Source organism: Lycorma delicatula, chromosome 3 (assembly GCF_047948215.1).
Source record: "Lycorma delicatula isolate Av1 chromosome 3, ASM4794821v1, whole genome shotgun sequence".
Lineage (NCBI taxonomy): Eukaryota > Metazoa > Arthropoda > Insecta > Hemiptera > Fulgoridae > Lycorma > Lycorma delicatula.
This window is the reverse complement of record NC_134457.1, coordinates 171,293,997-171,306,096: the sequence shown is the minus strand read 5'-3', so window position 1 is coordinate 171,306,096 and position 12,100 is coordinate 171,293,997. Positions and strand designations below refer to the sequence as shown.

General features: G+C 30.9%; 1 protein-coding gene across 2 annotated transcripts in view; it reads left to right on the top strand.

The window, feature by feature from the left end:
* LOC142322216 (uncharacterized) overlaps nucleotides 1-9,453 on the top strand; it is a 35,908-nt gene extending 26,455 nt beyond the window's left edge. For both annotated transcript variants that reach the window (XM_075361035.1, XM_075361036.1), the window contains exons 6-8: nucleotides 3,777-3,919; nucleotides 7,142-7,322; nucleotides 8,107-9,453. In XM_075361035.1, the coding sequence (XP_075217150.1) occupies nucleotides 3,777-3,919; nucleotides 7,142-7,322; nucleotides 8,107-8,179 (397 nt within the window). In that variant the 3' untranslated portion in view covers nucleotides 8,180-9,453. The remainder of the gene's footprint in view (nucleotides 1-3,776; nucleotides 3,920-7,141; nucleotides 7,323-8,106) is intronic.
* Nucleotides 9,454-12,100: the final 2,647 nt, after the last annotated feature.

The following is a 12,100-nucleotide window of genomic DNA, read 5'->3' as shown; positions in this document are numbered from 1 at the left end:
GCTTTTGTAAACATAGTGCAGCATTATAAGCTTCTTTAATTTTAGCAAAAGCTTTTAATCTCCCAATAACCAATACTACATTACAAATAAAACTGAGAGATGCACTGGCAAAATTTCAGTTAACATCTTCGGCTAAAAACTTACTGAACTTCACTTGCCTTTCAGACCATGATGCCATTTGCTATAACTATTGACAACCCATTTAAAAAATAAACTGGTTACAATTCACTGCATATTATTTACTATCTGAAGTATCCATTCTTCAAATAAATAAATAAATAATTTTTTTTATACTTTCTCTTTTGTATTTCTTTGGCTTTTCCAGTTCAAGAAAACATTCTAGATCTGCAATCAATGCAAAATTTATATAACCAAGGCACTCTGAAATTCAATATGGCAACAAAATGTAGAAATAATTATGTAACATTAAACTTTAGCCCCAAAGGTTTTTTTTTATATCTTGTTTTTTTGGAATATAAACTGAAAATACAATTTAACCACAAATTCCAGTTTCATCTTCTTAACAGTAGGAAATCCTGTAATACATTTCTGTATAATTTTGTGCTAGCATATGTACTGAAATTTTATTTTATTCTCTATTCAACATGTTAGAAATATTAGTAGGAATTAGGGAACCCATGCTTAAATTGTTCAATTTTATTCCAAATTTCCCTCTGAATAATCTCACACATACTAATTTCAGCTTCATTCCCCTTTCTCTACTTGCACCACTAGCTTCATCACTCCTTCCTTTACTTTCAAAATGGCTTTCTTCTGCTGTATGTCTGTTCTTCAAGGCTGGTATGTTAACTTCACATTAATGTCCTCCTGTTAGACAGGTATAGAATCATAAAAATACAATACCGTAAGGTTCTCTTTATTTAATCTCAGTCATTATGGTGATAATATCTTTGCTTACTGCACATGTTTAATTGTGTATATATTTTTGTATATATCACCAGTATGTTGTTTTAAGATCAAGTTGTTGCATTCATCAGTAAGATCTTTCAACTTTGTGAACATACATTCACTTAATAATTTAATTAATTCACTTTCATTACATATTTAATTTCAAGTTGTCAGAAGGAACTTAACAAACTTCTGTTTCCTGCACAAGAAGAGGCAAATCTTACAATTCAATTCAGGCTTTTAGCAAACTTAAAAACTGTTCACACTTTTTTTCATTCTAAATACTTATGTAACTGTTAAACATTTCTTAAAGAAGATCTCAATCCCTTAATAATTTAGTAGTTCTCTAAGACACATTCTTTTTTTCTCCCTCCTCCTTCCTTCCATTTCATTCAACCCTCTCTTCCCAAGGCCGGATCTGCTGTTAGCATAACTCAGACCTTTGGTGGGGGAGGGGGGGTTTACATCTGCTTCTAACCACCCAAGTGACCATACTGGACTCAGCTATGCTGGACCAACAGCACCACCCAGAGAGCCAGGACTAGGTCTTCCCAATGCCTTACTTCAAGCTAGGATCCCCCTAAAGGGATGCTCCCACCAGGTCTGTGGTCTTTTAATACACCGTTTTGCCCAAGCACCCCAGCTCACTTCCAAAAGAAAGCTATTTTCCCAACCATCCTCCTTGCACCTGAAGCACCTTCACTGTCAAGATACAGACAATCACACCATCAGACACAGTCCATTCCCTGTCCTGTGAACCAACCCATCACATTTCATACATTTGGACCGCTCTCTACATTCAGAGGCCCGATGATCACCTCAGCCACAATTAAAACAAGCACCCGACCTACCAAGGCCACTACAATTGGCCGCACTGTGGTCCACTTCCTGACACCTTTAGCATTTTGGTTTCTCATGCCTAATGACAACATGACATAGGATCCAGCCGACCTTTATCCTTTCTGCTTTCAACAAAGGAGTTGTCACTGCATAGGGTAGTGTCACAGTGGCATTCTTCGAATTACCATTTGCTGACCTGAGAGATATTACCTTCGCCTCAACCCTGCCATCTCCAGCAACCTCCTGTATAGCCATCGTCTCTGTGGTACCCTCCTCAAGGTCTTTGATGTGAACATACACGGGTTTGCTCGTTCCCTTAGCAATGTCAACACCCTCTAATTTGGCCTTAACTCATTTCTGCACTGCCTCCACATGCTTACTCGGTTCTTTAACCCGTATATTAACGGATTCTCCCAGTCCCTTTTTAATGCAGAGAACATCCTCCAGATCTTCCATAGTAACCTCTTTCTTGACCTTCTGAAGGAGTTCCACTCAAGAGGTCCCTCCAGATTTGAGGACAATCATGCCCGACCCCTCAACCACTCACTGCTGACCACTCATATTGGTCCACATCTGCAACCTATCCTCCTTGAAATAAATAGAACTCTTACCACTCATCCTCCTATTATGGTATTCAAGTAATTTTCTCAAGGACCAGCCTGTGTGATTCACCATTGCCACACATATGGCTTAAACATGCTGTCCATAAATCCTTTTCAATGCTTGACAGATAAATTCCACCATAATCCTGTTCCTTGCTGAAGAGTCTACAATGACAGTGTAGCAAGCTCCCTATTCCTCATCGTCCAGGTCACTCAACAGGACCTCTGTTTGTCCCTTCTCAACAACTACTTGTCCTCGACGTAGTTTCTCTTGCTTCAGCAACCATCTGACCAACACAGCACTCTCCAAGAGCTGCTTGCTGTAGTCTGACTTAACATCCCTGGTAAGTTCGAAAACCACCACAATGTCTTGATTGGGCACTCCAAAAACAGACCCTATCGCTGCCTCACATCTGATGAAAAGGTCAGCTGGCCACCTTCAATGCGTTCGAAAAGCTTTCCATATTCCATCTGTACAGTTTGCGAAGCCATCTCGGTTACTTCTTCCCTCAATACAGTGCTACACAAAGAGCCCAAACCTCTTAGCTACTCCGTACACCACATCAGCTCCATGAACAAGGAGGAGCACTTCTTGATCTCTAGTTTGGTGCTAACATTCGGTGCTACGAGCTCTGCTAATGTCTTAATATGTGTTCCAACCTCGCCCAGTAGATATTCAAACATACAAGGCTCTCCCTAAAGCAGAACATCCCTCCTCATCTCATCATTCAGTTCCCTCTTTCGTTTCTCACCCTTGCCCACCAGGTCATCCCTGGCTTCAACAGACAGCGCATCAGATATCACCTGTGTTCCAGACCCAACCGAAGGAAACTCTTCATTGGAGTCCTAGAGGCCATGGAGCTCCCTATCGAACATGCCTCCCACAGACCTCTCCATGACTAACGAGCCCAGGCTGTCCACCATGCTCTTTTTTCACCTTGTGCAGGCGGGGAAGCCCACAGCTGCCGCTTAGACATCACCTAGGTTGGTGGTTGCTCTTCACCCCTATCTGCAACCATCAACAGTGTCATACTGAGCCAAAATAGGTCCCATCGCCATAGAAGTATCACCCCCACATTCGTAAACACCATCCAAACCATAACTTTTGGATGCAGAAAGAAAAGCGGATAAATGATCACACCGCATCATATGTATTTGTCCTCATGCCTCCTATATTGCCATCAATAGCGCTCCAATAATCTTTTCAACTCCTCAGCCAGATTCATAGGGGAGCCTACACTCTCTCTGGAAGAGGCCCCTCTGGATCCTCGGACTGTCTTTAAAAATAATTGAATTCACCCATAAATACTGAATGATAAAATAAAATGTTAGTTACTTACTTATGTTAGTTTGTTACAGTAACTTACTTAAAGAACAAAGATGTACTTAAGAGAAAGAAATTCTAATTTTCTATTTTATTTTTAGTGATGAGGGCAAAGGAGCACCTGAATGCCATGAATATAACAGAGGTGTTTCTTCTAACGAACAAAATTGTGAACAGCAGTTTGTTCCACCTTTATTTTATATAGATAAACAAAACAGCAAAACACAAAAGGTTCTGCAACCATGTAAGTAAAAGGAAAACTCATTAATAAAAATTCGTACATTACGCTATGAGCCTCTAATGATAGCCATTAATGCATAAGGGTGAAGTAATTTACGATACTCGCCAAAGTTCGTGTCATAAACTTTGCAAGAGTGCATTAACCATAAGAGCCCATTATAGAGTTGCATACAGTATTTTTTCTACAGTTATGAAAATATTGGGATTATTGATTTAAATCAATCATAGAATACATTGTTTACAGAATATTCTTTTAAATTCTTTCAAAAAAAAACACTGAACAACACATTGCTGTGGCAATAGATTATTAGTCATAAATTCTACCTTTTCTTTAATACCAATTGGTGTTAAAAACATTTCTTCCTCAATTAACAAAAGAATAAATGATGTAATATAGAAACTTACTTACCTATTGGTGTACTTTCAAATTAACCTCTGCTTGCAAACTACTGAATCAGATTAAAATCAAAGAAAAAAAAAACAGTTGATACATTAAACAACATCTGCTTCTGATTGGTTGAAAAGACTAGGCCTTTGATCAGTTGAAGAACTATATCATAATGAAGATCTGTTTCATAATGACCCTCACTATGGTAACTATGATACAGGTTCCAACCGCAAAATTCAAACATTATAATAAAGCTGTAGAAAAATAAAATTATGAAACTTGACTGCAGAGTGAAAGTTTCAATTGATATATCGTACAGAGAACACAAAATATTTCAACAGCAGTTTACAATTGTGTAATATGGTTATCCCTGAATCTTACAAAGCCTGTTAATCTTTGTACAAAATTAAATTTATTGTTCTATTTTATGTAGATGTGTGAAGTATGTAAGATATACCAGAGTTATGTAATGATGTTTTTTATCATAATTTATAAAGATACCAGTTGTAAATAGTGCAGTCAGTTCTATATTAAGAATGACGTATTCATACTATAAGGAATTTGTACTACAGTTATACACTATCAGCCTGAAGGTTGATTTTAACCTTACAAATACACCAGCTGAAATACATTTAATAAAATGTATTGTGAACGATACTGGTTATAAGAATCAAGTCCATGTACAAGATTTTTAAAAATGCAAATACATAAACCTTTAATTCTAATCAAAACATAATACTAAATTATATACACCTTGACAGGAAAATGTAGACATGCTACTCCAAAGATAGAAAACTGCCCACCATTTGCCTGAATGGATCAAGGGAAACCATTTTAAAGCCTTAATCATAATAGCATCACAAAATACACAATTAATTATAAAATAAAAAATAGATATGATTAAAGTTGATGTAATTATTAAAATACACATGTGTGAAACAATATTAAGGTAAATACATGAAGGTAACAAGTATAAAAAAATAACCACAGCAGAAATCACAATTCAAAAGGTATTAATAAAAATTGAGCACATATTTATATACATGTTGAATTGAGGAGCTGTAAGTAAGCTCTGGTTTACTTTAAAAAATGTTTAATTAGTGTTATTTTTTAATTTATTGACAGAGTAATATTGTTTCTGTAAAAGAACACTTTAAATTGTATTTTAAATAAATTGATGGAAAGATTTTTTTAAATGATCTCATAATTTATTAAACAGGAATGGAAGCTTAATTTTTCTTTCTTGTAAGTTTTAGTATTGTGTTTAATTATGTGAAAACAGTTCTTTGGTTTGATATAGCTGGATATTATTTTTTTTACAAATAAGCGACCATTCTTCTTACCAGAAATTAAAAAAAAAAAACCCGTATAAAGCAAAAAACAAAGTAACAATTACAAAAAAATACAAGCACCATTTTTGGTGGATGTTTACACAGATTACACAAAAAATCTAAATTTAATCTATGTAAACACATAGATAGTTAACATTTTTAATTATCTAAATATTGGTTTACACGATTCATATTTATAGGCACCAAACAATGATTTGACAGCCAATATTTTATCTTGAAAATTTGTTCTGACTATTTGAGAAATTCCCAAGAAATGATAATAAACTTCAGACAGGAATACAAGTAAATATTTAATAATGATATTATAAATAGCTTTTTATTACAGCACTTCAAAATAAAATGTAATTTGATTTTGTTGCAAATGAAATCAAATTTCAAATCCAGTGAGAATTTGGATTTTTGGTAAAAAAAAAAAAATGGAACAGCATTTTAGAAAAGCAAGAAGTAAATTTTTTGATGCATTTTTCATGTATCACTGCAAAATGAAACAACTGGACTTTTTTTTTTATCTTCATACAGGCTATCAGACCAATCATTGTTTGGCAGTTGGCATGTACAATCCTCCCATACTGATCAACACAGGACAAAATGATTAATTCAACCACAGTAATCATCCATACTGTTATTCACAGTATGCATATAGTATTCAAATTCAAATCAAAGAATTATATATAAGAAGGTAATTTATATATCCACCCCAGCAACTACAGGCTGAACCCCAATAACAGCTTCCCTCTTAATTTTTGTCAATTCATTTTTTATAAGAAATGATTCTCTATTCAAATCCAAAACTTAGCAAATGAAAAACAAAAAGATGTTATCAATCCATGCAGACATCAGCAACGACTCTTATAGATACAATAAGGTGTAACAACTATTTTAGAAATTCTCAAATTTAATGAAAGAAATTTTTTACTACTCATAATTTATAGTAATTATATTTAATAATACTGTAATATTATTAATTATATTTACTAATACTGTTTTAGTATTTAGTTTTATACTGTAAAATGTAATGTAATATATATCTTACTTTAAATCTACAAAAACGATTTATTCATTTGTTTTACAGTCTGATATACTTGGATAGGAGTCGAATTTTTGGATGAGATGAATATTGTACTATGTGCAGAATGACTGATAATAAAATGTGACCTGAATTTGAATCCAGAACCTTCCAAGTGGAAGGCAATTATGTTATAACTTGTCAGGAGGTTGGCAGATCTCCAATTAGCAGTATCATTCAAAAAAATATATTTTTTTCATTTTATGAAAGGGCAATAATAATAATTGACTTTGTTTAATTGATAATTGACTTTGTTTATTTAGCTAACAGCGACGTGTATATGAAAGAAGGAGTACAATCAGGAGGTTGGCAGATCTCCAATTAGCAGTATCATTCAAAAAAAAATATTTTTTTCATTTTATGAAAGGGCAATAATAATAATTGACTTTGTTTAATTGATAATTGACTTTGTTTATTTAGCTAACAGCGACGTGTATATGAAAGAAGGAGTACAAAATAAAGGTTTCACACGTGATAGTTCCGACACTTCTGGAAATACTTCATCAACAGTAGCTGTAGAACAAGTTGATGATTTTGACTCTGATGATGAAATTAATATAAATTTTCCATCTCCTTTGACAGCACCACCTCTTCCTCCTAGGTAACAGTATGATAGATAATGTTTTCACAAAGCACTGTTTTAATATATATATATATATATAGATTATAATGAACTACATATAATTAATTACATTTATGTATCAGGGAAAAAAGGCTTACACTTGAGAGTTTTACCTTATGAATCAAAAGATGAAAAGTTTAAGTATACCTGGATTTCATGTAAAAAAATTGAGTACTTTTTGTGTATAATTTTCTGTAATTTCTTCAATAAATTGTAGTTCACAAAAGTAATGCAAAAAGAATAACTTATAATATGATGTACAAATCAATATTTTCCATCAAATTCAAAAGATTTAATTCTTCAAAAGCAAGCTTTTTATTTAATTATACTTAAATTTTATAGAATATTTTGTTATACTTATACCTTAAGATTACAAGACCATGTGAATACAAAAATGAAAAATCAGTGAATTACATACTTTTACCACAAGAATAAAAAACAGAAATGAACTTTTACATTGACAACTCTGGACTTGATATGCCATTCAAGCAAAAAAAATATCTAAATGCTCTCTGTATAATGATAGTGATAAATATATGGCTTGTTTTAAAACTACTTAAATGGCAAATTGTCTCTTGACTTCAAGAGATGATCTTGTAAAACTACATAACACGTATACATTATAATTTCTAACCCAAGTGGTGGGTTAATATAATTTACTATTAAATTATTGAAGTTTTTGGATAAATTAATGCATAACTCCTATATACATGAGCATGTAAAATGTAAAAGTTATTAATTTATTTTTAATTGTATTTTTCAGGCCAGTTAAAAATGAATTGCCTCCTGGTGACAATAAAAATATTCATTACATGGTAACAAATATAACGTTTTAAAAGAAACATGTGATTATAATTTATGTATAAACTTAAATCATTTAATTTAATATTTACTGCCATAAACCTGTTTTTAAGCTACTGAATTTTGTAATACAACTAAAATTCATCAAAAGGTGTTTAAATAGTTAATTTTTTAATGTTAATGATATTTAATGTCATAATGTTTAAATAATAATTTACAGAGTCAAGAAATTAAAAAGTTTGTTATTCATTAGTTTCATAATTTTGTTTCAAAAAGAAGTTTTATAATTAAGTTTCATTATTCAGACTAACAAAAAAATTAATTCAAACAATGGTAAATAAGATGCTATTTATATAAAAAATTCAGTCCTACACACCCATCATATATGAATAATAAACTATTTATCAGAATAATCTCAGAACTGAGTTAGACCTACACAAAAGTTTAAAAAATGACTGCACTGAGAAATATTGTTATTACTTCATTACCTTACTAGAAACTTTATTTATTCAGTATTTTTAATGACAAGTCAAACTGATGGCTGTAAAAATAATATAAAATTAAAATGAATTTCCTCATATTAAAATTAAATAATTATTCAGATATCTCTGAATAGTTTTCAGCACTATTTCTATTGGTACAGATTAAACCATACGATCAAACTATGTAATGGAATTTCATACAAGCAGTTCATAACTTGTTGAAAAACCTTTTCTTTATCATGTCTAAAGTAAAAAATAAGGAGTTTTTATGGTTACAAGGAAAAAATATTGATACCAATAGATAAATTGATATATAGGTGTATTAGTAAGTTTATCAATGAGTTTCTATAATACTCTGAAAAAATTTGATCATAAATATTTTTTTTAAATGCATTATGTTCAGTGATTAATGACTTTCCATGGAATTAAAATATAACATCAATTTTAGAATTTGTGGATTACAGCAGCTTATGTAAAATAATTTATTATTATTAATCCACTTCATTTGTGATTCTCATATATCACAAACATGAGATATAAAATGTATATCCTTACATTTTCTGAAAGAATAATGAATAATTTAACATATTATCACTGATTAGATAATGGGCTAATCAAAAAAATCTTATCTTTTGAATACTTCAAAAAAATTAAATGTATAAATATGATAGCAGATGCTTAGATAGTGCTATGTAGTTTTAGGCAATGTTTTATGTTTAGATGGTGCTGCATGTTTTAGACAATGTAAATACTTAAGTGTTATCTATGAATTGTAATAAATTAAAACTTGTAATTTCTGTACTAGAATGTATGATTAAATCCAAAATGAAAATTTTCTATTTTGTTTTTAACTCCTTATATTACCTAAAATGTGATTACATTATCTATTTTGTGCCTGGTATAAAAAGTGTAACAAACATAGGATTTAGCACAAAATGAGTCAATATAAATAGTGAGAGAACACAAAATAACTAGATACACATGCTGGACAACAATTCACCATGCCAGCTACTTCAAAAAGTTTTATACTTGCAAATCTGGTGACTTTCCATCACAGTGCAGTAAATAAAATCTCAATTTAGTTTTCTAATGAAAAGATTGCACAAACCTACCAAATAAAAGACATATTCAAAGGATAAAAATGCTAAATTTCATTGCTACATTGTCAATAATAGGGGAAAAAATGGAACAGAAAGAAGACTGCTTGTTTTAAAGAGAAAAATGTATATCTGTTATCTGAAATGAAATAGAAGACGATAACGAAAATATGTACCAAGAAAACTACAACTGAGGTATGATAGTAGCAAAAAGGTTTGTACAAAATCTTCTGTTTGTAACAAATGTTGGATGATATAGCACACAGTGTCTGGACTTAATCAAACAATATAAAACTTTAAATGACTGTAACTTATCAGAAATTTAATTTTGAAAACCCTAAATGTGATCACTTCTTTATCATGGGTTTCAAAAACAGAACCGTAATTTTTTAAATCTGTTTCTGTAAGCATTTTTTTTAATTTAATTTATTTTCTTTAACATACCCTTCAGTAATATTTTCTTCTTTTCCATTATCCAAAAATTGCATTCATCATTATAAAAATTGTTTCTCCTCAAGCACTAATTGAATTCAGGCATTATAAAAGCTAATTATTCTAGCCATTTAACTTGTTATACCCATGTTTATTTGTATTTAATGGATTAATAAACAATTATTCTATAATTAATTCCATAAAATGCATTGAATATATACAAAATTAATATTAAATATACAAAAAATTGAATAAGTATAAAGGTAGGTGTTGTAAAATTTCTGATTTTTCCTTCTTATATTAGAGAAATGAAAACATTTCACATTTTAAAAGTATTATTAACCCTTAACCTCCTGCTTTATTTCGCGCGCAAATTGAGATTTCAGTAAACGTTTGTTTATCTCGCTATTACTGAATTGTTTTTTATCCAAAAAATCTGAAAAAATTAGAGTATGTTAACAATGCGTTATTAATTTATATTGTTCAACAAAAATTAATTTTTGTTAATATTTGATTATGTTGCGCGCACACAAATATGGTATAAAAAAAAATTACAATTTTTTTTTAATGATCAGTGGCCTTTGTTTTTTTTTTATATTTATTTAAACTATAGACTTTTCTGGTTAATTTGACGTAAAATTTATTTATATCCGATAAAAACTGATTATATAAATTTAAAAAAAACACATTTCAGAAAATTGTAACTCTAAAAAAATTGAGATTTCGGTAAAGGTAAAGGAGTATACGAGCGTACGTTTGTGTTATTGAACCAGTATAAAATCTAACTTTGATATATATATATAAATATTTTGAATAAAGAACAAGTATGGTTTAAAAAACAAATTATTTAAAATTATTGCTTCCTTTCATAAAAGTCACGTTCATTCGTTATTCTGTTGAATTTACGTTTGCATAGCAATTATATAAAAGATAACAAACTACTAATGTATATAAGAACCAAATAAACAAAAAAAAACCAAAATACTATGACTTAAACAATGACATCAGTGAAAAAAAAGTACTGTGTATTTGATCCCTTGTGAAATATCTACACTATACACGACTGTTATGGTTATTGCATTTTCTCATAATTCAAGGCGTTGTGATTAAATCCATATAAAAATCTTTTTCAATGTTAAATGGTTCATGAGAAATTTGAATTTGAAAAATTGATTACCAGTGGTTAATATAGTGACCAGCGGAAGACAAGGAGTTAATAAACATCTAAACATATTAAATTAGATGAGATTAGGGAAAGAAGCTCTGCCCAAACACCTAAGGATTTAGTGTATTTACTGTTATTGTGACCATACAAGTCTAGGTCTCTATTACATTCTTTAACAGGTGAAGTCTGACTTAAAAATTTAGAAGCTGTACTTGAAAGATGGAAGACTCCAAAAATCAATTTTTTGCCTTAAAGCATTCTAGAAACAAATTCCTTGCTGGTAACACTGTTGGCATAATCTGCTTATGGGCTTTTCTTAGTGCAGTCTCATAGTTTTTAAATCAATTCTGATCATAAAACAGCCAGTTAGAAAATTAATTACTTACCTAAGTCATTGCCTGTTTAGCTTAAGTAATGATTTAGGAAGTTCTTAACTAATTTGGTGGATGATAAACCTATAAAACTTTCTTAGGGGCTGGATTTTCAGTTAATTTTTTTAACACTATTTTTTTCTTCTGATAAAAATTACGTTAACTTGACAGACAGGTTCAGGACAATCATTTGTTTTTTTCTATCCTGGACAAAAATTATTCCCCTCTCATTACCATGAACCTCTGACATATTTCACACCCAACAAAATTCTTCATTATTGAGGGACAAGTGGTTTAATGGTATTTATAGCATTCTCAAATTATCAGTTGAACTAGCCTGAGTTAAGGATCATAATTACTGCACGACTCTGGAAATGTAAACTTAAATACATTCTTGTATCATCACTGC